This window comes from Thunnus maccoyii, chromosome 23, assembly GCF_910596095.1.
Source record: "Thunnus maccoyii chromosome 23, fThuMac1.1, whole genome shotgun sequence".
Taxonomy (NCBI): domain Eukaryota; kingdom Metazoa; phylum Chordata; class Actinopteri; order Scombriformes; family Scombridae; genus Thunnus; species Thunnus maccoyii.
This window is the reverse complement of record NC_056555.1, coordinates 10,480,246-10,504,877: the sequence shown is the minus strand read 5'-3', so window position 1 is coordinate 10,504,877 and position 24,632 is coordinate 10,480,246. Positions and strand designations below refer to the sequence as shown.

At 40.9% G+C, this 24,632-nt stretch overlaps 1 protein-coding gene and 1 long non-coding RNA gene across 3 annotated transcripts; one reads left to right on the top strand and one right to left on the bottom strand.

Annotated features, from left to right (window-relative positions):
- Positions 1–1,612: 1,612 nt before the first annotated feature.
- LOC121890648 (leucine-rich repeat neuronal protein 3) lies at positions 1,613–19,551 on the bottom strand. Of its 2 annotated transcripts, none has more exons than XM_042403112.1 (2): positions 19,464–19,548; positions 1,613–5,350 (listed from the first exon to the last, which is right to left on the bottom strand). In XM_042403112.1, exon 2 carries the CDS (start codon positions 4,893–4,895, stop codon positions 2,766–2,768), a length of 2,130 nt encoding a protein of 709 aa, XP_042259046.1. In that variant the 5' UTR covers positions 4,896–5,350; positions 19,464–19,548; the 3' UTR covers positions 1,613–2,765. The 2 variants fall into 2 exon arrangements, 1 of the variants encoding a protein (XP_042259046.1); XR_006093860.1 differs by lacking the exon at positions 1,613–5,350 and adding an exon at positions 16,008–16,795 and having other exon boundaries at positions 19,464–19,551.
- On the top strand, positions 11,381–24,632 carry LOC121890651. Its single transcript, XR_006093869.1, has 6 exons — positions 11,381–12,793; positions 13,131–13,252; positions 19,761–19,991; positions 21,415–21,940; positions 22,642–22,722; positions 24,056–24,632. It is a non-coding gene; the product is annotated as an uncharacterized LOC121890651 (long non-coding RNA).

Genomic DNA, 24,632 nt, shown 5'->3' with positions numbered 1-24,632 from the left:
AAGCCCTCACAGAGCATGCTTTAATATCTGCCTCAGTGCAGATGGTTTTTTTTGAATAGAACAAGGTGGTTTTAATATTTGAAATATTTGAAGATTCAGCGAGAAACATAATTTTTCCTTCCTCGCTGCGGATTAAATGGTGACAGCTCACTGGTTCTTTTCATGTGGGATTTAAGTTAAATCCAGAAGGTTTTTTATTTCTAATATAGGTTGCTTTGTACAAATTCAGACAAAGAGCTATCTCCCAAACTCATATGCCTGCCAGTGGAGGGAGAGCGTCTACAACATGGGGGAGAGAGAGAGGCGAGAGAAAAGAAAGAGATCGAGGAAATGCATGAGATTGGGACAGACAGCAGGAGAGATGAGTTTCCAGATAACATTCAGCTTATTCACTCAAGTATGTAATCAAATCATGAGTTGTGAAAAAATAAAAAATACGAAGAACAATATGGCTAATATCCATGAGCTGCCTTAATCTCAAAGAACATGTTTGGTCAGTGAACTCATTTAGTGGCTTCTTTGGCTGTCATGTTGCATTTCTCCAAGCGTGCAGACTGAAAGAGACGGAAGCTTATAGTGCTACATCTCTGGGTATGAAAGGTTGGTTGATTTAGTGTTTGTGTGTGTTTGTATATGTGTGCACTTATTCATGTATGTACATGCCTGTTCTTTTATAAACTCTTTGTGACCTTGAATTTGTGTGTGCATGTACCTATGTCTGTTTCTGTATATGTGAGCATGTGTGCATTCGTAGCTCTGCCAGGGTTGCTTGTGCATTTCTATTCATGCCTGTATTTGCAGTAAGACAGAATCAGTCTGACCTGAGCATTACCTGAGGAGCAAGCCGCATCATATTTTAACTCCTTTTGTCTTTGACAGATGGCTCGGCTCTAAAAGCCTCTGTCCATGGTGCTGAAGACTGGCCTGATGTATGAGCGTTCGGCCCTGTTTGATAAATCCACCTTGTCGCTCTGCCTCTGACAACCATTCATCATGCTTGGCTTTCTCATGTGAAATGTTCTGTGTGCTGGATAATTCAGTAAGACAAAGAATGTGAGTCCTAAAGCTTGGACTCGGCTCTGTCCCGCCCTGCATGACTTTATTTCTCTGTTGTGGGGACGTTGTGTCCCTGTCTAAGCATGAGCAGCAGCAGGTGTAACTGTAGCACAGTGACTATATTCAGACCAGCTGAAGGACGAACATGCTCTTAATGAGGCGGTTAATGAGTTCTGTTCTTTTGTTGCTGTTTTTTTTTCTTCCCAGGGTTAGGACAACCATTCAACCATTCAGCTGAAGTCTTCTGACTTTTTTTTGCCCCCCATGGTCTGACTCAAAAGACAGTTGTTGTTTTTTTGTTCTGTACCACTTGCTCATAATCAATACATTGTCTAACATGGCAGTTGAAATATCACAGATAAAAGTCTTTACACATTTTATATTACCCCATGGTTGGGTGACGACAAAAAGAAAATAGCATAATGCAGCTACTATGCATTTTGATATGAAATAAACCAGGTGTGTTATGACAAATATGAGAAGAAAGCAAAAGAGAAAACGTAAGCACTTGTTTGTAAAAGAAACAATGACATTTATTTTTTTCTTAGCACTTTTCTTAATTAGTCTGTTGTGCCCATTGATCACATATAGTACAGTTAATATAAAAATGGCTTTTAACTTTACACCCAAAGCAACAACGAAATGTTTTCTTAAAATATGTTTGCTAAAAATACTGAGAAAGTATTTCCACTAAAGGTACTGGAGAATAGCTTGTGATTCTGCAATGATGACATGGCCATGTTTTGCTGTGGCTGACGTATTTCTTCAGTTTCTTCTCTGTTTACCTCATGTAGTTCTTGTTGTAGGCACTTACCAGGGCATAACAGACCACTTCTTGAGGCAATAAAACATCAATCACCTCAGCTTTAATCAACCTGTTATATTTGTTTAATCCAATGTATCTGCATTTTTTTCCCAGTCACCGTTGCAATGAGAACTACAGAGTATAAACAGCCATTTGGCAAATGTCCTCTAGATACCCATTTTGTAGCTGAATTTCATTAAGCTTAATTCGACGTTGTAATCAAAAGTAGTCTGCTCCTTGCCTTAATTTAAAACCCATTTAAACTGTTCAGATACAGAGGATTTGTCATTACATCAACATAATAGAATATATAACAATATTTCCATGAAAAATCAAGAATCCATTTTTAAATAGAAAAAGGGGGGGTATATTTCATCAAAAGGCTTACACCATAGTCACTGTTATTTGTCTACTCTACTAAATCTCCCTTCCCATAATAGACAGGTGTCATTACTGTATCTATAACTCGTCTATGGATGTTTGACAAAGCACAGACGGTATTGCTTGGGACCACACGGACAGTTCCACAACTCTGAACACATTTAACAGTCAGTTACAAGAGAGTTGACCATCATCATCACCATCTTCACTTTCTTTTCTCTGTCTGCATTTCTGTATGAATGGTACTGAAATATATCTTTTTGCAGTAAATGCCCCTTCCTGTTGATGTTAGCTTGGTTTGATGTAACGGTTACAAAGCCACCACTTCAGCTAGGGTTAAAACTGGGAGAGCATGTAGTCTATTTAAAACTGTTCCATCCCAGTCCAATAATAGTTTTGCGAGTGGATCTCAGCCGGGGACCAGCAATAGGTATGCCTTTGAAACAGTACTACATTTTTGTCCACCCCTGCCCATGGCCTTGTCCATTCGGTGTAGTTGGTGTGTGGTGCTTTACAAAGCTCCTTAAAAGGCATTGTCAGATACATTTATGACTGTGGCTTTCACTTCCACTCCACTTGGCAGTCCCTTACCCGAAACCCACAGCTTTGTAAAGAAAGGAGAGTGCATACCGGTAGCTTCCGCTGGTGTCAGCGAGGCTTTGGAGTCGCATTTCCTTATATCCCCATAAAGGTGGTGGTTCCTCAGGGACACATAAATAAGCAGGCAGGCCACTGAAATCACAGCTAAGAGCACACCAAAGACGGTGATTACTGCTGTGTCCCATTTTTCTGTGTTCTTGGCTGCCAGCTCTAATCCCTTAGTGGTGACATTGACACATTTGGTGTCATGGTTGTAATGGATGCTACGGACATCCACACATACTTTGTACTGAGTGGCGGGGCTGAGATGGGTGAGGTTGTAGACTTGGACATCAGAGGGTACTCTGGTGGTAAATGCTGTGATGGGATGGTTAGCATCTGAAAGGGTGTACCATTTAATGTTGGGAGCCAGAGTGCCAGGGCTGGCCTTCCAGGAAACCAGGATTGAGTGTGTCTCCACTGACTTTATTAGGATGTTCAGAGACCCATTTGCAGGTTGGGGAAAATATCCATTCACTTCAACTGAAACAGATTTAAGATCAGCTCCAACCAGATTATGGGCAACACAAGTGTAAGGACCAGCTTCCTTTTCTGTTATATCATAGATGTCAAAAGTTCCCTCTGGGTGCATGTAGAACTTGTCAGACACAGTGTTAGGCAGGACTCTAATACCAGATGGGGTGATCCAGTAAATGTCCGGCTCTGGTTCAGCAAAGGCCCGACAGTGGAGTGACACTGAGCTCCCATTCTGTGCTTTAATATGCCCTGGCATGCTTTCGGGAGAAATGAGTGGCAGACAAATCTCCATCATCTCCCTGAAGTGCACCTGTCTGACATGCTGGCCCTCATACTCTGGAGGCTCAACACAGTACAGTGAGTCAGGCTCCATGAAGCGAATGTTGGTCTTGTTCATGTTCATCCAGCGGACTACACAGTCACAGCGGATGGGGTTGCTGTGCATGCTAACCTCTCTGAGATTTGGGAGGGACTCGACAGTAATCCTGTGGAGGGCACTGAGTGCATTGCCATTTAGCATTAGGGTTTCCAGACGCGGTAGTTTGTAGAAAGCATTAGGGTGGATGTAGGAGAGTTTAGGATTGTTGGTGGCTTCTATTTTGGTCAGCTCAGGGAGGTTATTGAGAGCAAAGCTGTCGATGGAAACTAGCTCTGGCATGCTATTAATCCCCAGCTCTTTCAGATGGAGCATATCCACGAAGTCCCCTCTCTGTATCCTCGCAATAGGGTTTTTATTTAGATCCAAAAACTTAAGATTTTTTACATTTCTTAGGGCAGAATGAGGCACCTCAGGGAAAATATTATCATAGAAAGAGATGCTCTCTAAGTTATCAAGACCAGACAGTGCATCCTCGGGAAGCTGAGACAGGTTCATTCTGGTAAGAACAAGACTACGGAGGTTACTGAGAGGTTTGAAGTTCATATCATCAATTGAAAGAACTGGATTTTCACCAATCATCAGGATCTCCAGATTTGGCATGGGTTCGAACCACTCTCTGTGAATGGTCTTCAGCTTGTTAGAATTGAGGTGGAGCCTTACTAGGTTGGTGAGACCCTGAAAAGCCATTGGGGAAATGGAGGAGATGAGGTTGTGATTCATGTAGAGCTCCTGAAGGTTCGCCACCTCTGCCAGACATCGCTCAGGCAGCTCTCGTATCCAGTTCTCCTCCATATGAAGAGACAGAAGCTGAGGAAGATTCCCCAGATGGACGTCGCTGATAGTGGATAAGTTGTTTTGAGATAAATCAATCTCTGTGATGTTGGCCAGGTAATCCAAGGGTTTGTCAATCTTGGCAACATTGTTTGTTTGCAGTAATAGTACTTGTGTGCCCACCGGTAAGTTGTCCGGCAGGCCAAAGAGTCCCAAGTCATTACAGTCAACTGTCTGTGCCTCCATGTACACCGAACTGGGAGAAAACCAGGGTCTAATCTCACATACACAGAGCTTCGGGCAATCAGGCCTCTCCTCAGTGGCCACAACAAAAGAGGCCATGGCCAAGCCGACAAAGAGACGATCCACGAATGACACGTCCTTCATATTGGACCGATTTCCTCTAGTAAGAAATGGTCCTTGTAGATTAAGTGGTCTGAGCTGTTAACTTCACAAATAATGAATCATTTGTTGCAGCTGCTGAGGCGATTGACTCACCGCCCCTGCCACCACCACCCCCAACTGCAGCACTGCTCCCTAGGGTTTGGGTTTTTTTTTTTTTTTTTTTTTGTCTTGCTGTGTAGACGCCCTTGAATGTAATGACTAATCACTCAATCTTGCCTGCTGTTGTCAGGGTGTAGGGCCAAGGCTGCAGTCAGGCAGACCCGAGAAGTTGGGAGGGAGAAAAATGAAAAAAAAGACGGACTGATATTATACCTCAATGGACTTCTGTTAAGCACATTTGTAGGCATCCATGAAAACTCTGCTCTTTTTTTAAAGACGGATGTCCTCAATGACTGTCGTTACTAGCTTCCAGATTCTACAGCCCAGTCCATTCCTACCTGTAAGACAAACAAGATAAGAGAGAATTGGTGTGAATATTACATGGAAATGGAGCTGGTCATGGAACGTCATAAGAGAAGGATTTGGGCATATTGACATTTGTTATATGCACACTGATGCATGTTGACATTTATATACGCTCACTTCAAGACACAGAACCGTGGATTTATATCTGCTTGACCTTCTAGACTTCATTCTCAGGACGTACTGCATGCGCCCCTATGATATGGCATTCAATCCTGATGTTAGCAGTGTGAGTCTATCATTGGTTAAATAGGAGGCTTTATTAAGATTCTTAAATGGCAGACATCCTAGGGCTTAGGCATTAGCCTTTAGGGCAAGCTGCTTAAAGACACTGGAATATGTTAGTCACTATAGCAACAACTAAACAGGCAGTCAATAACACACACCATAGTGAGACCGTTAGACTATACATGAAAACTAAGCATTTGACCCAGATGCGGATTGCACCTGTTTGTTTGAAGATGGAGCAACCAACAGCGATGAAAATAAAAATGCAGTAATGTGTTAGCTTAATTAATCTTTGTGCAATCAACAAATCTGCACACTAATAGTATTTATGTTTTTGGAATTTGCAGGTGATGCTGCTCATGCATGGCCACACATTACTAACAGTTATGTTAAGGTATGTGGGCAAATGAATGAGCACACATATGAACACACACAAAAGCCTAAAGGGAAAAAATACATAATTATGTTGAAATTGTCATGGACACACATGTTTACAAATGATAATCAAAGCTACGATAGAGGTAACCACAAATCTTACACAAACCTGTGATTTTTCTGTAAAATGACATTTAAAGTCTTTTGTTCTAAATGACAGACTGCCATTTAAAAAGACACCTATTCTAAGTTGAATGAAAGCTGAAGGCTAGAACAGATTTTACAGATTTTATTAGATCTTGAGGAAACAAACCTTTTGGTTCGGTATTGGTTTACAAAATGAAAATGTATACAGAACAGAGCTGTATAAAAGCGATACAGAATGATGAGGCTCCCATTATGTTTTTCTAAAATAATATACAATATAAGTAGTATTTTGGAAACAAACACACAATTTCTAGATGTATTACTGACAGTGAAGCTTGAAATGAGCTTGAAATTCTGTACAATGGGGTGATTTTCTGGGCATCAAAGTTAGCAGCTCTATTATGAAGAAAGCCACATAGGACTGAAAGTCCAAACAAACCTCACAAGGTGAACAAATCAGCAAAATGCCCAGGTTTTGTCTTTTGATACTCTTTTTAGCACAGCACACGTTTATTTCTTTTTTACAGTTACAGATATTGATTGAATTATCAATAAATATATGCATAAAATGAATATGCCTTTAGAAAAAAAGATCATATACCATAGATTATAAATAGAAATATAATGCCTCCTCTTGCATGCGAGTCAGCTGTATCTTTTTATGTTGTGTCTCTTTTACCATCATATTATTAGCGTACCTACCATCTCCCACTATGGCAGAAATGCCAAGTAGAAGTGTACCATGTAATTTGTCGTATGTAACTGCCTCTTACCTAACAGATGGGTTTGATGGTGCTTGTGATATTTTGGGCCTATAAGAGCATGCAACCACATCATGGGAAAGTCAAGAGAGACAGGGGATGAAATGGAAAGAATCAGGAGAGGAAGTGTGACCGTGGCTGGAAAGTGAGAACAAGAAAAGAGAAATGGTTTCATTTCATCACCCTCACTGTTTCCACCTCAGTGGCCACAGGGGAGATATGGGAAAAATAAAATAAAATAAATAAATAAATACTTCTCAAGGCAGCAGAAACGCTGCAGTTTGCCCCGCTGGCGAAGCCAAGCTGAGGGTTCATTCCTCAACCTCTGCTCCAGCACTGGCTAAAGTCTGGTTTGGAAGGGGGATGGAGGGGAGGGGATAGGGCAGACATGGAGCTGGTGGAAGAAGAGCGAGAGAAAGAGAGGGGGGAGTATTATTTTTCAAAAGCACCTGGCACTTTAATAAGCTGCAACACCCAGAGCATTCTGATAAACAGGCTTTAGCTTCTCTCCCTCAGCACTGGCTCTTCATTGTGGGCTATGCAGTTGATCCTCACCCTGGAAACTCAGGCCAGAATCTGTAATTCAACCCACAGCTTTTAGGTCTCACCTCTGGCTCTTCTCTTTAGTAATCACAATTGCCAGCAGTGTAATATGGTCAGGTTAACTTACTTTGGGTACCACAGGGATGTAACAAGGTGTGCTCTTATTTGTTTTACCAATGGTGTTAATTGAGTATGTGTGGGTGAGACTTCAATTTTGCAATCAATAAATTCTGTTAGACGCTTTGCAGCACTCAAAAATAAAACCTCTGAATGGGCAGCGTTGGTGTTGGATAAGAAAAGAGCGCTGCCCTAATTTCACAACACATTAAATCAGGTATTACTTCTTCGGATTTAGGAAAGGCTTGATGATGGATGTGGGGAGGACATCACGGACGGTACAGAGGAGTAGAAATAGGGACAGATTGAGAAAGAGAATCATTTCTCTCTTTGCTTTACTGTCAGCTTGCCCACATTGATGAAAATCTAGGATAGGATTAGGATGGCTTTACTGGACAATTTGCAAGATGGTGTGGCTACCAAAAACAACACATTTCCCTGGTGATAACTAAGGATACATTTCTGTTAATGATAATCCAACACTTGTGGCCAATAGTGCACACATTACTTCCAAAGCACCACTTCCTCACTATGACAGCAAAACAGTTAGTGCCAGTGATTGTAATATTAGTATTGGGGCTGCAACTAACAATTGTTATTACTGTTGATTAATCTGCAGATTATTTTCTTTATAATCTATTAAACACTTTCTCTATAAAACAGGGTCTATAAAATGAAATGGCAAAAAATGGCCTTTATAATTACCCGGAGTGCAAACTGACATATTTAAATAGTTTGCTTTTTCTGAAAAACACCAGAACCCAAAAATAATCGATCTACTATTATGTAAAAAAAGATTTTCACGTTTGAGAAGCTGGAACCAGTAAAATGACCTTAATACCACAAAATAATAACACACATTACACCCTGTGTTAAAACTTTTCATGGGTAAACCAGTTAAAATTTAAGTTGTGCTTAGAATATGTTTTTAATTAAATAATCAAAAAATATTAACTTATCCATTATGCATTGTATCCAATAACAGTGTCATTTTATGGACAGAATGTCTGCGCCAGTCAAGGTTGGATTTATACTGAACTTTAAGCTCTAGCCTTGAAAATGTGTTTAGTAAACCAGCCAATACATTTGAAATGGAGATTCATTTTCAAATTATGATCATTATCACTGCTTCCTAATTTATGCTGCCACTTATCACTGTATATATTTGACACTGAGAACAAGACCAGATTAAATATTGCATGCCCTCTAAAGTGACAGAAAAAAGTTTGAGGTCCCAGTGAAGGGCTGTTGAAGTAAAACATTGGGAGTCGGGGGTAACATCTTGTGTAGTGATATGTCTGATGTCTGATGCAAATGAGTCTCTAGGCATGCTTGCTGTCTAAGCAGAATAGTGTTGAATCAATGACTTAGTCACATAACGAAACAATTTGGAATGAAGACATTTGAGGCAAGATGGCTGTGTAGTACAACTAAGAAAATGTTTACACAATCCACACATTCAGATTAGCTGAATACAAATGACAAGTGAAACACACTCAGTGCTCAATATACCTAATCAAGAAGTGTTAACACAACAGCAAAATTGAAAAGCTTTCAACAACAGAGACTCAATTTAGAACGCTTGTTTGGTTGGAATTATTGGACTTGTTAAGGGGATATTGCATCCATTGCACACTGTTATAAAGTTAAAATATTGTAGTATACTTTACCACCACATTATATCATCTTAAGTGAACTATCCTAATCATCTACAGGCAGTTGGACAGGTAAATTGGTGTTGTACGACTGCATTATGTGAAGCCCAGTGAAGAGGCAGTCTATATTCTAGAGGCCTTGCTCCATGACTGCTGTGACTATGGAGTCCACACACCACTTGTACTAACCTATTAGTAAAAGGTCCAGTCAAGCTACCCAGCCGCAACCCCCCGCACACCCACTGCTGCAGAGCTAATTTCCCACAATTCGCTACTCAGTTGCCAGTAATTGAGGTGGAGCGAGAAGGGAGAGAGTGGAGGGCGGAGATCTGGAGAACAAAATGACTTGCCAGAGGAGAAACTTGTCATAGCATCAGTAGTGGTGTATTAACCCTCTGCTGACCCTAAGAATGCTGTCACTGCGGGCAATATAAGCCCTAGTGACACAATGAAGCTGAAGAATTAGCCAGTCCAAGATTTGGGTAGAAAACAAGGAATTCCAAGCAAGTAGGGCTGTGCAATATGACTGAAATCTCATATCCCGATATAGCTCATTTCATATCCAGATAACAATACGTATCACAATATAGCACATTTTCTGTAAACTCAATGAACAAATAGTTTCTGGTCAGTGTCAGACTTTTCATACCCAAACCACATCCATGGAACAGAAGTAGCTCCTCTTTTAGGTATGAGCTCCTTGTTTTGTCTTTGTCCATCTTTTGTGCGGATTACATTAATAAATTACTCTTCTTGGCTTTTCTTGCAAAGTGTTTATTGCACTTACGGTGACTCGGTTTCATTAACTCGAGTACTTCACCTGGTTCATTATCTCGCCTCTGCTGTGTTGTGTGCAGCACACACAAGGAGGGCTCAGCCCCGCCCTCGCTGAACTACAGAAAGCAGAGGAGAGTAGGACGACCATAAATGACAGCAAAACGCAGTGGAGACTCTCACACTGTGCTGAAATGAAACGAGTGCACATAAATTAGGTAAATAACATAAATAAACATGTCTCTGGTGCATTTTGCTGTCATTTATGGTCGTGCTACTCTCCCCTGCTCTCTGTGGTTCACTGCAGGCAGGGCTGAGACCTCCATGTCTGTGAAGATGTCATCATCTACACCGCCCCCATCGTGGACAGGGCTGGCAGTCACTGAACTCCAACAATTCCATAGTGTGTTTTTTCGGAGCAATGGGCCATCATAGCGATAGAGCAATGGTTGTTTGTTTTTGGGATAATAGGCCGTCGGACTAATGGGCTTTTGGTCCAGTGGGACATTATTAACTATTTGGGGTTTCGAAATAACTGCCCTTCGGTCCAAGGGCCTGTCCCCAGTTGGCATTGAGTGGCAATAGCTTGCATTTGGCTACATAACTCTTGGACAAAGAGAATTGTGGTTAATATTTCTACTGCAAATAGAATTCAAAGATGGATGCTTGTAATCTGCACCCGGACATTGAAATGGTTAACTGCACTAACACATTAAGCCTAAGCTTTGACATTTGCCCAGGGAGCCAATGGAAGTCTTTTATAGGTCAGGCTAAGGTGTTAACACGACTTCCCAGGTGTCAGAGCAATGGGATGTGGCGGGGTGGGGGGGGGGGGGGGGGGGGGGGCATTCAAGCTATGGTCTCCAAAGTACCTCCATTACAGTAGTAGGCTTAGAGTCTAGCCCATGGGCTTTTCACTTTGGCCACTTTTAATCCTGGCTGTGAACATTACAGCAAACAATCTCCTGGTATCAGACTTAGTTCAGGCTTGCTTTAAAATACAGCTAAGTTTGTTTACCACCATTGGTTACTCCCCAAAAGCACCAGCACCCTGGGCCAATGTCAGGCAGATTTTCATGCTTGTTGGCAAAGATGGCATTTTTTAAAATGTCTATGGCAATAATGTTGCATCACCATTAAGTTGAGTTGGGAGCTGCTACAGTATGTCTGTATAGTTATTGACATATTCCAACTGAGTAGCTGTGCAAAAATGACAAAACTATTGCATCAACATTATAAACCAATATATCTTTAGTCCTCATTAGTCATACATTTCACTCTGAATTAGCATGACATTTGACATTACTGAAAACCCTGGAATCCCTCTTCATTAAAATGCTGCACATTTAGACTTGCCTACTGTTGCTGTCAGGTAAAAACCCACATATCTGTCTTTTTTTGTTCCGTAATATAAATTTTACATTGGCTCATTCTTTATATGTTGAGTGGATTTCATAACTTGTGCCCAAAATGTATTATTTGGAGACCATTTGCTCACATCTGGCAATGTCGCCTTATCATGATATACCTGAATTACTATCAATGTGAAAAGGTTTTCCATTCAGATCTTGGCAACACCCCACACTTACTTTCCCACTGAGCCACCTCCATTATACTAACACTGGCTGTTCCGGACAGTAATGGCGCAAATACAGTTTGATTAGAGACCAGTGAGATATGACTACTTTAAATTAATGAGTGTGCACAGTAGGGGCAGAAAGCGCTGGTCCTAGTGGCTCTGTGGTGCTAATTCAGGCAATCCTGACTCAAGTTGGCTGGGCAGCCAAACAGCTGTGCAGGACTGTTTGTTTTATGCTGTTTATTGAAATGAGTTATAAATCCTTCCCCCCGCTTCACGGGGCTTGGATGGGATTTAGCAGAGCGGGGACGTAGAGATGATTGCTTTGTCACAGGTTGGGTACTCGTTAATGCCCTATGTGGCGACAGGTTGACCTACAGTTCTTGTAAAAATAAAATCATTTGTTAAACAAAACGTAAGTCCTGTGTGGGTCATGGCAGGCATAAAAGAGGAAATTTGTAAGATCTGAGCAGTGGAATAAGTTGAGATGTAGGTTTTTGTGGGGAGTATATTGGTCCTTGGGGAGATGATTATGAGGCCTGCATGGTTTAAGTGGTAACAAGGCAGTATTGCATCTGCTGAGAGGTAGACATTATACTCACTGTGGTAAAACTGGGTAGAAGACATAAAGGTCAGACGTAAGTGGAAAGTAGGGCGCAGCTGAATTGCCTTCTCTTTCAGGAGAATAGCCTGTGTATTGTAGAAATGGTTCGCTGGGAATTTTGATCCACTGGTAATAAGCCTCGCAAGGCTTTCTTCTTCAAGTCACCCTCTCTGGCTCAGGCTCTTTCTTTTTTTTCTCCCCATTCATTCTCTTATTCGCTCTTTTCTCATGAGTTAGCAACCCCCACATCTCTTTTTTGTATACCTTGTCCTTTTCATTCTGCTTTCTCACATTTGTCTCCACTCTTCAAACCCTTATGACGAACCTCTCTTTACTTATGTTCTCTATTAACATCACCATCCAAAAAAGCAAAGGACTGCATATCCAGGTTCTCATCTATCTTTCCGGGTACCATACTGTCTCATTACTTGTTTGCTGTCGGCCAAACTGCCTTCTCAATACTTGTCACCCCACTGACAATGTCTGTGCCTGTAAAGTACAGTATCTGTTTCTGTTGGCTACTGCAGTTTAGTATTGGTAACCTACAATGTACACCGGATGTGGTTGCGTCGCGTTCTGCTTGCATTGCAGCTGCCAGAGTGGATCGTACTCCAGCCACTATGTCCATCAGACACGTAAGCAAAAACTCGCAGCTCAGGTCAGGCTCTTTTCTCCACTCTGCCATCTTTACACGCCTGGTCTATTGTTTTGCTAGACCACCATTTGTCTCTGCAGCATGGAATACACTTTTTACTATAGATAACACATTATAACAGTTTTATTTTAATTTAATTGCTTCATATTTCAGACAGTCACTTTTCAATGATACAAAATTATAGGTTACCTGTATATGATAATGTATTTATTTCTGCTAATAACTTTCTTGTGATAAACACAAATCAGTTTTTGTGTTGTCAGCCTTCTTTTAGAGGGTGTTACTGTGTGGTTTATTATTGCTTGTAATATTTTCAGTTGAAGCAAGAGAGAGAAAATCAAAGATAGCACCCCTGAAAAGCTTTCACCGGACATTGGAACCATGGTGGAGATGTAACGCAGGTGTGACGCAACCAAGCCGCTTCCAATAGACATTCTGGGTAAGCCCCTCAGTGGGTGGGTGCCTCTGGAAGGCTTTACTGTCCCTCCCTCTGCCCTTCACCTCATTGATTTACTATTATACCTTCTCCAAGGTAAGGGAGAGTCCATTAAAGGGAACCATATATGCAGTGTGTATGCATAATGAAGCTTCCTGTATGTATGTGTGTGTGTCTGAGCGTGTGCATGTGCATGTGTGAGCGGATGGAAACCTTTCCCCTTACATCTGCACTTGTATGGCCATGAATCAGCTGCAAGTCGACTGTTAATGTAAAATCAATGTTCCAAATTAACCACAGGACCCCGTCTCTGTTTTTTCAGCCTTTTTCTGGACAAGACTTGGGCTGAGTGAGGGAGAACACACATGCTGCACTATTGAGCGCTATAGTACACCCGCCTGCACTCATGCATGTGCGCACACACACACATCAGACAGGAGCACATGCAAATACACAGAAAGATACATGCATTTGGATGCACAAGGATGCATGCGTAAATTAACCGACAGTGTCCTCACAGAGAGCATAAAAAAACAAATGTGCACAAGCTCATTCGCATAATGCATGCATAACACACCACACAGTGAAAGAGCACAGCTAGGTCCCCTTGTCTAATTCGCATAGTGCTGCATCTATTAAAATTAAGCCAAGGTATCCAGCTTAAGGCTGCCGCTGATAAGGTCAAAGGCGTAGCGAACATTCCAACACTCATTTCTACCCCAACATAATCGCACTCACTCTTGACAAAAATCTGCATAATGTTCCATGTATAGCTGCTAGCCAGAATGAAAGAGGGGAGGTGTGAGGAGGGGGACGGGCAGGGGGAATGGAGCCAGCGGCATATCCCTCAAAGTCAGAGCCAAATTGAATCTGCAGGTGCAAATGTGGCATGTGTGCTGCCTCTAAGATGCGCAGCTATCTATATTTATATGAATAATATATGGCTGGTCAAAGGGCCACAAGCCTTCAGGGAATAAGTTCCTACGGCAGATGGAATCAATCATTATATGCCACTGAAATGCATTTATCGCTGGCTTGGACCTCTTTATTATGATTTCATGGGGTTTGATAGGGGCTTTCTCTTTCTGTTTTCATTCTCTCTCACTCTTCCTCAGCTAAAACAGATGAATAGATGTGGCACTTTCAAATGGCATGATGGTTTTGTATTTCTCAGCAGGCTCAGCAGCACAATGACAGGCTGATTTGGAGACAGCAACTGCTTTGTACATGTGCATAATTTACGTGCATGTGTGCATGTACAGTACAAACATCAATTAATGCTACATGCTCTGTCTGTGCATGCGTGTGTATGCATGAAAATTTCCGTGCATCAGTCACTGCAGCTTCATTAATACGAGAAACTCTTGGTTTGGTCTCATGTTACAGCATCACTCATTCACCAAGCTTTTCATTAGTGCTCTGAGGGGCTATATGTATCAGTCTGAATGCAGAACAGATGGACGGCACAGCAGTAGCCCTTAGATGTCCTCCTTCTTCTCTGCTCATGTTTGAAACTGCAATATGGGCATATGTCCCTATCATGTCCAACTCTGATATGAATCTGCAGACAAGCAGACTAATTAGTGGATAATAGCTTTGATTTCTTTTTGTGAGTGGAAAAATCCTTTGTGCCCTTTGAGCATCAGTCTTACTTTTTGTTTTCCAAACACCTGACATTCATGTAGTATACACGAACAGTTTTTAGTACACCTTTTTCACTTTAAGTGGCACTGCTTCAGCACTCCTAAAACACTGCTGCTAGCTAAATACTTCAAATGCAAATGTAAAAGTAAATGTCATTGGGTACAAAGGAGGTGTCACATCGCATTCTGACCTTTGATATGGGCTGAAAACACCGAAATGTCATGGATGCTGCCATCAAACCATGGTTTTGTCCTCAGGTGTCTCTTTTCATATGATTTTGGTTTGATACAGCCCATCTACTAGATCCAAAGCAATCATGCACAACACATCCCACCCCCCCACCCCCATGTTCCTTTTGCCCTCTGTCTGTGCTTATTCCATTTTAATGGGTGCCTGTGTTTGTTTGGGAACAGGATGCTATCAGAGAGCCTATGCTCGGCTGCACAGGCTGATCCCCTGCAGCCGTCTTGTGAATATGTTTACATGCATTTCACTCAGGAGCCCCAATAGATCCCGGGGCATCTTGTTACCCTCATTATGGAGAAAAATGGAGGAAAATCTCAAGATTAATTTGATTTTGAAGGTGCAACCGTATGTTTCCTGAACTCCACTTTGACTCTGAACCAAAAGTAGTGTTTGACACCCACAAATCATCTTACCTCACAGCAACCTGCTGTCCTCTACCTATAGAGAAATTAATATGGAACACCCACACTACACTGCCTATCATGCTCTCCAAGCCTCCACAAGGCCACTGCACACACAATACCTTTTCCACCTACGCCCTCCCCCTATGCTTCTTACCGTGTCACACGCAGATCAATAGGCAATTCGCAAAGCCACTCACTTTAAACATATGACTTGTTGTGGACATGTAATATTGATTTGTTTTGAACAAATGTGCCCAAATTAATGAAGAAACCTATTACTACTTTGCTTTACTGTTGTTGTTGTTTTTTTTTTTAATCGCCACCAGGGACCGTAGCAGAGCCAGGCAATTTTCAGTGGGGTGGCCAGGATGGGACCAGTGGTCGTTTTGGAGTGGCACAGAAATCACTATTATATGAACATAAAAATGTGTCTAACTATAAAATATGGGGCTGTTTTAGGCACCCACAACACAAAACTACATTATTTAGAATTCAGGCAGTGGTGGAATAGATCAAATAATATTCAGTGTAACCAACATTTTTTCTTATTCCTGCAGGTAAAGTAACAAAGAAGCTTACACTATAGGTACAACGTACAAGTATCCCAAGCTAAACAGTATTACTGCTGTTCTGAGAGCAGATGTTCAGCTCAGCTTTTGGTGCTCAGCAGCACTATGAGCTCATTCTCTATCACTGTATCATCAGGGAGACCACAGACAGATACATAATTAAAATGAATTTTTTAATCAAAGACTGATTACATTATATATATACCAATAAATATAATCAACATATACATAAAACCAAGAATTCCTGGTTCAGAATAAATGTCACATCTCAAAAAGCTGCAAATCGTTAATAAAGTAAATCTCAGTGGCCCCTAAAAGACTGACAGTATAGGGGCCTTGCACAGAATGTTTGTATAGTTGTCTTTCTCTTTCTCCCAGCATGGCTGCCTGTAACCATTGGTAACCACTTTCAAAAGAAAATACATAATTTCTGTGCAGTGGTACAGTAGGTAAAACATTGGAAAAACATGAAATGACCATCCCACTGTGACTTGTTTAAATGATCCAGTAAACAGACACCAAATTATTACATTTATGTTGAATTGTGTGAAAGGCCTCTGTTGTGTACATACTTAATTCAAATTGTGATACATCTTTTCCGTTGACATAAGTGCAAGTGGGTCTCAACTGTTACATTTGAGGTCTGTTTCAAAAACCCTCTATCCTGGCCCTCCGACCTAGAACTGAAAAAGTAAACATCACTTATTATTCATTGTCAGAGCACAAATTATGTAAAATGTATCAACCTTAACATCATAATAACAAGTCCTAATAAAGTTAACTAAATATGTTTATGAAATTGCCTGCTCAACTTCTCCAGCCATGACAGATATCTCCGTAGTAAAAACAGGCTAATTATGATTTATTTCAATGTAGCTAATCTAATCAAGTTACTGTAGCAGTAGGTTAAATCTTGCAGCAAATGAATGTATCCTTTAGCATATGCTAGTGTGTTTGCTATAAATATTTTTGGATTATCTAAAAACAAGCCCCTACTAGGAAGCTATGCAGAAAGGATATTGGTGAATTACTATTTGAAATAAAACGGATGAGCAGTGAGTAAACACCTTTACACTAGCACAAGGTCGACATTGTGCATGACAAAAAAAATTGTCTCTAATTTCCCTGAAAAAAATTACTCAAAACATAATTTGACTTAAACTGGTATGACTCAAAATGTAACAATACATCTCTTTGTGCCTCCTGAACAGTTTACTTATAGGAGATAACTTTACCTTAGGTTTTTGCATGAAAAAAGTTAACTAATACTAACTATTAGGTGACTGCTTGGGGCTCTAAACTTTGCTTAATAGATACAATCACAGATAGAATAATTAAAAGCATTGAAAAGCAATCTACCTTCTGATATTATTAGCTTACCTGTGATCATGTGTTGGTTTACTAGACTTGCCAGTTGTAAAGTCAAGTCTACAGAGGCACTCATGGGTGCGCACCTTAGTGGGTGTGTGTGAGCACCTAAAATGCATCCCAGGTGTGTTGCGGCTATACAGAAATAGTTCCGCCTCTAAGAAAAACCCCCATTATTCTGCCCAAGAAAAAATGCCCCAAAAAGGCAATTATGATTGTGATGGCCAGGCTTCAGTCCACAGTGGTCACGGCCACCAATTGCCACCCTGCAAATCCGCTCTTGACTGGGGAGAAACTGCAATGTTGTTACACTATTGTGAGACGACTACCATATACGCTTGATTTTGTTCAGGACTATATTTTGCACGACATGAAACCACAACTGCCACAGTTGGATGTTAGCAGGAAAACGCTTGCTCTAAAGGATCACATGTGAAAAGCTGGTGGTTGAGAATCATAATATGAGCTACAAACAGCCTTGGCAGCAGGTAGTCAAATGATTCTAAGTGGAAACAATGCATGACGTGTGGGCTGAGGTTTTCTCAGCGTGGCACGGTGTCTGATGCGAGGCTGATGTGAGGGCATGATGGCTCTCGTGTGGCATATGACTGTGTGTTTCGTATCGAGCAGCTGCTTTGGGTGAGTCATTCGCACGGTGGAGGCCAAAATCTATTGTAGGCCTATCCATCACCAGTAAAAAAGCACATGGACACATGGATTTTGAATATATTTATATGTTTAAAATATGCCATACAAATAACTTACTGCTCTTTAATATAAAATGTATCTATAAAAATGTACAAAATTTTCCCGCTGCTTCATTACACACATGCACACACACACACACACATACACACACACACACACATACATACAGAACACGTCTGCACAGAAGATTACAGCAACCAGATTCACGATTGCCCCCCTGATGAAAATCACATTTGTCATTATCAGCCATTATCTGTTTATCTGCCTTTGAAACATTCATGAGTAATTCATCTACTGGATGACATATATTTTGGACAGGGAGGGTGTGAGAGAGAAAGGGGAGGGGGGTGAGAGAGAGAGAGAGAGAGAGAGAGAGAGACGCCCCAATGCAGTTAAAGGATTAGTGTGTACCTTCCCTCTCTCTCGCTCTCTGGATGTGTGGGTGTGCAGGCACAAGCAGGTGAAGTGATGACGGCGAGTGCGCCCGAACATGCCTCTCAGTGACTGTGTTAATTACGCAAAAACCCTGGATGCAATGTGCCGATGTGGCGGTGACGCCAGCGGGGAGCAAATCTGTTCAATGTTTGAGAGTGATGGTTGTTTAAAAAACAAAAACCCTGAGGATATGAAACGTACTTTCGTGGCATGTGTCGGTAACGACTCCTCTGTTTGCAACAGGAAGGTTTAGCAGAGAGCAGCGAGAGAGAAGGAGAGAATGAGTGAGAAGGGGAGGAGGAGGAAGAGGAGAGGAGGGGGGGGTAGCCACCATTCTGTGGATTTCTTCGAGACGTGTCTGGTGTGCGCTCACTAAGCAGGACCCGGGGACATGAAACTGCCAGTCCACCACTCCACACACACACGCACACACACGCACGCACACACACACACACGCACACACACGTCCGTCTTGAATTTCCATAATTTCTGTCTTTTTTTTTTGTTTGTTGTTTAAACAGCCTCCATCATAAATCCCGTCTGGTTAAGGCGCATCCTGCATAGTTGCGCAAAAGCGCGTCTCCACGTCAAGAGGGTTCGAGGCCAGTCAGCAGTATAATTTCCCTGCAATGTATTTTCTTATTTCTTCAATCATGCATGGCTGATGGATATTTAGGATATGAAAGCGGTACATGCTTCAATCACGTGAAAGTGTGTCCGGCAAAACATCCCCGAATCAGGCGTTTTTCATTAACTTGGTAAATGCGTTGCGCAGACGCAACCGGGTGATGTGGATCAAATGACATAAACATATTTCACTGTTAAACAAAGTAAACTTACCCGGTTTAATCATTATAGCCCTCGAAGCAGTGTGTGTTGTCTATATTCCCATCAAGTGCGCCGCTCCAATGACGAGAGAGACCCAGCGCGCAATATAAAGCCAGTCAACAATGTGTGGTCTTCGTATTTTTACGCAGTTGATGAGGAATCAGTTCTAGGCTCTCTTCCACAGCGAAACACACGGCTTCTGCGTGAGGGGAAAAGAAAAAAGGCAAAGTCCAAAAGCAGAGTGCAGTTGGCGAGAGTATGGTGAGAGATTCATGTGTTCCCTGTGCCCTTCCCTTCCCGTCTTCACAGCGGCTGGTAAGGGCGCATCTCTCTCCTCGATCAAGTGTCAGGCGGACCACATAGATGCGCCGCCGTCTCCTCAGCAGTCATTAATATCAGAACAAACCCCGACTCTCCGGAGAACAGCCAATAGCGTCAGAGAAGCAGGCGAGGTGCTCGCAGCATCCCAGCGCTGGTTGGCTGAGAGGAGCCGTCAGTCATATCCCAGAAGCCTGTTCTCATCTATGTCTTCTGTTGGAGGTGAAGCACGCTGCAAAAAATGCCCACATTCACTAGTCATTCAATAGTGTTGAAATAAGAAACAAAAGTAAAAGTGGTTGAGATAGGGTCTATTGAATTGTTTGTAAATAATGTACATGTTTTAAGATTGTTTTATGGGAAGCAGTATTTTAGTATCAAATGATACTGATGGTAACAACTGGAAGAACTTTATCTAAGACCAAGTGCCCTCTATGTGACTTCATGTTATCTCACATTACTTGTAATATTGTGCTTGCATTGGCCAGAGTGACAGTTTGACTCATTTCACAACCGTTCTGTTTCCTAGTAGGCACTTGACCTGCAGAGAAAAGGGTTGCACCAGCTATTTGAAAAGCCGTAACTTAATTCAGGGATGTTACTACTGTATGTGTAAGGATACTAGCTTTTGTGGTAACTGCTAGTTAACATTTCAACACTAAATCTTAAGGGATGTCTGATTAAAGCCCTTAGTAATGTTTAAATCTGTTATAAATATAGCTTAGCCAATCAGATTCCATCCATATAAACACAGAGGTCTCTGCAGCATGACACACTAAAACAAAACATTTAAAATGACCAATTTCAGGGGCTAGCTAAACTAAACTAAACTTTCCAATGCTTTGCAAAGGCTATTGATGCAATTTAGCATACTAGTGAAATAACTAACAGGGTCCTTTAATCTTACATACATTTATTTTAGAATCCAAATGAAATTTGTACCTTTGGGTGATTTGTAGTGGTCAAGTAAATAGGTGTTTGCCACCATTGCAAGCTAATTACTGTGTTTTTAGGTGTTTCCCTGCTTTTAAAGCCACTATAATCAATATTTTTAAATATGCAATAGATCACGACTACTTTTATGTGAAAGATGTTGCTTGTAGTGACAAACCTATAGGTAATCATTGGCCGACTCAGCAGTTTTCCTCAGTTCTGCTCTGATAAGCTCTACCTTCCCAACACAGAATAGCACACAGACACAGTTAGCGACTAGCTGGTGAACACAGCGGAGCATTTAGCAGCTAAAGAGCCTGATAGCACGAGTTGATAAAGACCCAAACAAAGCTAGGAAGAAAAAAAGCATCTGTTTGCCACATCAACTTTATAAGGTGATAATATGTCAATATTGTGCTCACAGTTTGCTGTGCAACTGGTCAAAATGTATTATTACAAGTTAAGTAGCAGCATTCCAGCTACTTAGTATTTTATTCTACATTTTTCCTCATATTTTCTCTTTCAAACAAGAAATGATAAATACATTTAATTAGCCACCAATTCTTGGCAGTTTTAAACATCAGCAGAAGTTTACTGCTGCTGTGGATCTTACTGCAGTGGTTTGAGTTGAAATCATGGCAAACTGTGGCAACCTGGCCAGCAGCTGCCAACTTCCGTGTGCAAGTGCGTTTAAGATGGATATTTTTTGCAGTGCAGGGGAATGAGGAAGAAGGCGCAGGCAGGGAAGAAAATGGATATCTGTACCTATTAGCACCAGAGCTCCCGTCTCAGATCCCAGGAGGATTTCTAACACAATGTTCTACAAACTGATGTTCCTGGAGGTCGGGAAGGGTTATCCGCAGCCTCGGAAGAAGAGACATACCTCATCTGTCAGCCCGGAGGGTTCTGATCCAAAGACTGTACAACAGGAGGCTGGTTTAACACCTCCTGTGTCTGATCTCACTTTTACCTGCTATGGTGTCACTTGCTTACCTGTTGTGCCTTTGGGACTTCTTTGATTTTGCTTGGTCAATATCACCTAAGATTCCTTTTTGAATCTCCAGTAGAACTTATTCAAATTTCATGTAAATTGCACAAAATAAATTATTTTGAAAGTTTACTCATAAATAGATGACCTTTATGAATAAATATAATGCTGTGAGAGTATTTAGACAGTTTGTTTTAATTGGATGCAGATGGTTTTGCCATGCCCTAGGTGCTGCTCACTCAAACTTACAGTAAGTAATTATGCACTTTTTTTTTTTTCAAATACTTTACATATTTTCCTTTCCTTTGCTTATTCTGCATTTTTCATAATGCTAGTTAAAATTTGCATGCCGGTGAATTTGCAAACCATGTACCTGTGATAATGGGACAAAAGCCCTTTCAAAAGACTCCAGCTTTGTATAATGATAGTAGCTGAACTGGCAGGCTGTTTTAATACAGTAGAGGTAAAATAACAGTGTTGAGCCTGGAGTGAAAGTACAGCTGGTATGTTTTCATTTTCATTATTTCATGTTTGTATGATCATCGACATGGCCAGGCTGAATAAGTAAAATTCATCTGGTTAACATGTATTGAAAGAAAATTCAGTTATTTCACTATGATTATAAAGCAATGTTGCACAAATTGGAAAGCAACATTTGCTAATCTTCAAATTTCAGCCTGTTATAGACAAACCACATATACTATATGCAAACACACCATGTGGTTGTTTACAGTTGTCAGATTAATTATAAACCCAGATTAAAATGATACAACTGGAGTCACACTTTCTAGTGGTAAAAGTTTTAAATGTTAAAATCTCATTGTGGATTTTCAACATCAACTACATTGATTTAGAGTGTTAAAGATTTAGGACTCTAATTAAGCACTGTAGTAATGCATTGAAGGCCAGTTAGCTATAATCATCATTGTTTTCTTATGTCTTGGTCCACAGACTCAAAAGTATTGACATGAGCAGCATAATGGCACCAACAGAGACTCAGATTTCTTCAGTAGAAATCATCTAAAGAAACAGGTGTATGTCCCTATAGCAGTGTATGGCAAACTTTTCATGTTATAACAAGATGTTTTTCATGTTCTTCTGATATAAAGTTATAAAACTGAGTAAATATGTTTTTGTCATAGTTCCAGTAACAATACCTTTCCAAAGTCGAAATTTGGGGGACGGTGTCTGACAATTTCTGTAACTTTCAGAAGCCAAAGATTGTCTGAAATTGGCCGCTATAAACACTTTTGCCTTCAGACAAAAGGTCGGACAACACATTCAGACTAGTTCTTTTCTAGAATACCTCCACCTTGAAACAGAAAGTAAACCCTCTTACAGCTGAAACTATGAGAGGAGACTGTGGAGTGATGCACATGTAAGTCTTGACTGGTTGATTACCATTTATTACATGCATACACACATATTGTATATCTGACTTGATGCTCCACAAGATTTTCAAACTATTGTGGGGTAGGAAAGCTTTCACCAAGTGACACGTCATTCAATATGTAGACAGTTATATTAGATTTGTTATTATAGCTGTAATAAGGATTCATTCATATCTTATTTGAATAGGTTATTACGTGCAACCCTGGTAATACATTTTTTTGTTTTCCCACAAACTGTTGGTCTCCATCATATCAATTTATTGTAGCCTAGAATATGACTTAAGATTGCACATTACAAATAAATACTCCAAACAGCCACATGCTTTTTATAAAGCAGGCCACTCTCTCTATATATATTGTTTCTGTTCCTGTCATTGTAGGTTTGTGGCTCTCTCAAGATAATACATGAAAGAATTTGACCCTTTAACAAACAGGATATTTTGTAGTTGTTTGAGAGTGCAGAGGTCTGTACTCTGCTCACATTTTACTGCTCCAAAGTCAATTTTTGTGTTTCATTTTTCTGTCAAAGAAGGTAAATGCGCAGATATGTAACATCAGTGCAAGTTATGCACACAAGGACATCGCTTCATTTTATGCGAATGTGGAATATAGTAACTGACAGAGACATGGAAAAACACTTAACTAGGTGAGCTGTCTGTGTAATTAACCTTCAATACAGTGACTCCTGTATTACACATGATCCTGCTACAAAAATAGACTCTGAATATTTAAAGAGTGTAAAATGTTTCTTAATGTTCCTAAAAAACAGAGTGAGGCGCTGAATTGGACTGTGTATGACAAAAAGCTATAACAACAAATTGTCATTTTATTAACAAATTATTATGTTAAGGCATGCTTTTTCAAAAAAAGACATATTTTACTGTACCTCTATAGCAGCCTGTATTGGATTTTAAAGATGAATGGGGCAGTGGTGGCACTGTACCCAGAGCTGACTCTGCATTTTTGCCTTCTAGACCTCTATACCTTGGACCTTTACTGTGTAAGTTGACCGTGGTGACTTCACACCTCATGAAGCCAGTCAAGGGTGCAGTCAGCGCTTCATAAAACCGCTCTGACAGAGCTTGGCAGTATCGAGGAGGAGCTTGGATTTTTCATAGATAAAAACAGGAGATCACCCTGCCATGAAAAATATGCATCAAATGTAACACTATAAAACATTATTTTGGGGAGGGGGAGCTTCCTGTGAAAAGGCCTGAGGTGTTTACAGTGTGAGTTATGTTCTCACTCTTGCTTGTTTATTGCAGAGTTTGGGCGAATATTCCAAAGGCGTTTCATGGTGACATTTTGCAATGTGTTCCGCAGAGGGAGAAAAGGCCACAGAGGGCAGTAGAATTTATTGACTGAATTTCACAGTTATAAATGGGTCTTTTACAAGTGACATAAAGAAAATGATCTGTTCTCTGACGAGGCAGTGGAGATCTGTAAACTTCTTCTGTGTACTGCCAGCAGTCATGGCACTTGTATTGAATAAAGTTTCATTCAGTGGACTGTAACTTTGCTTTTGATGAATATTGTGCATCGCATTGAAGA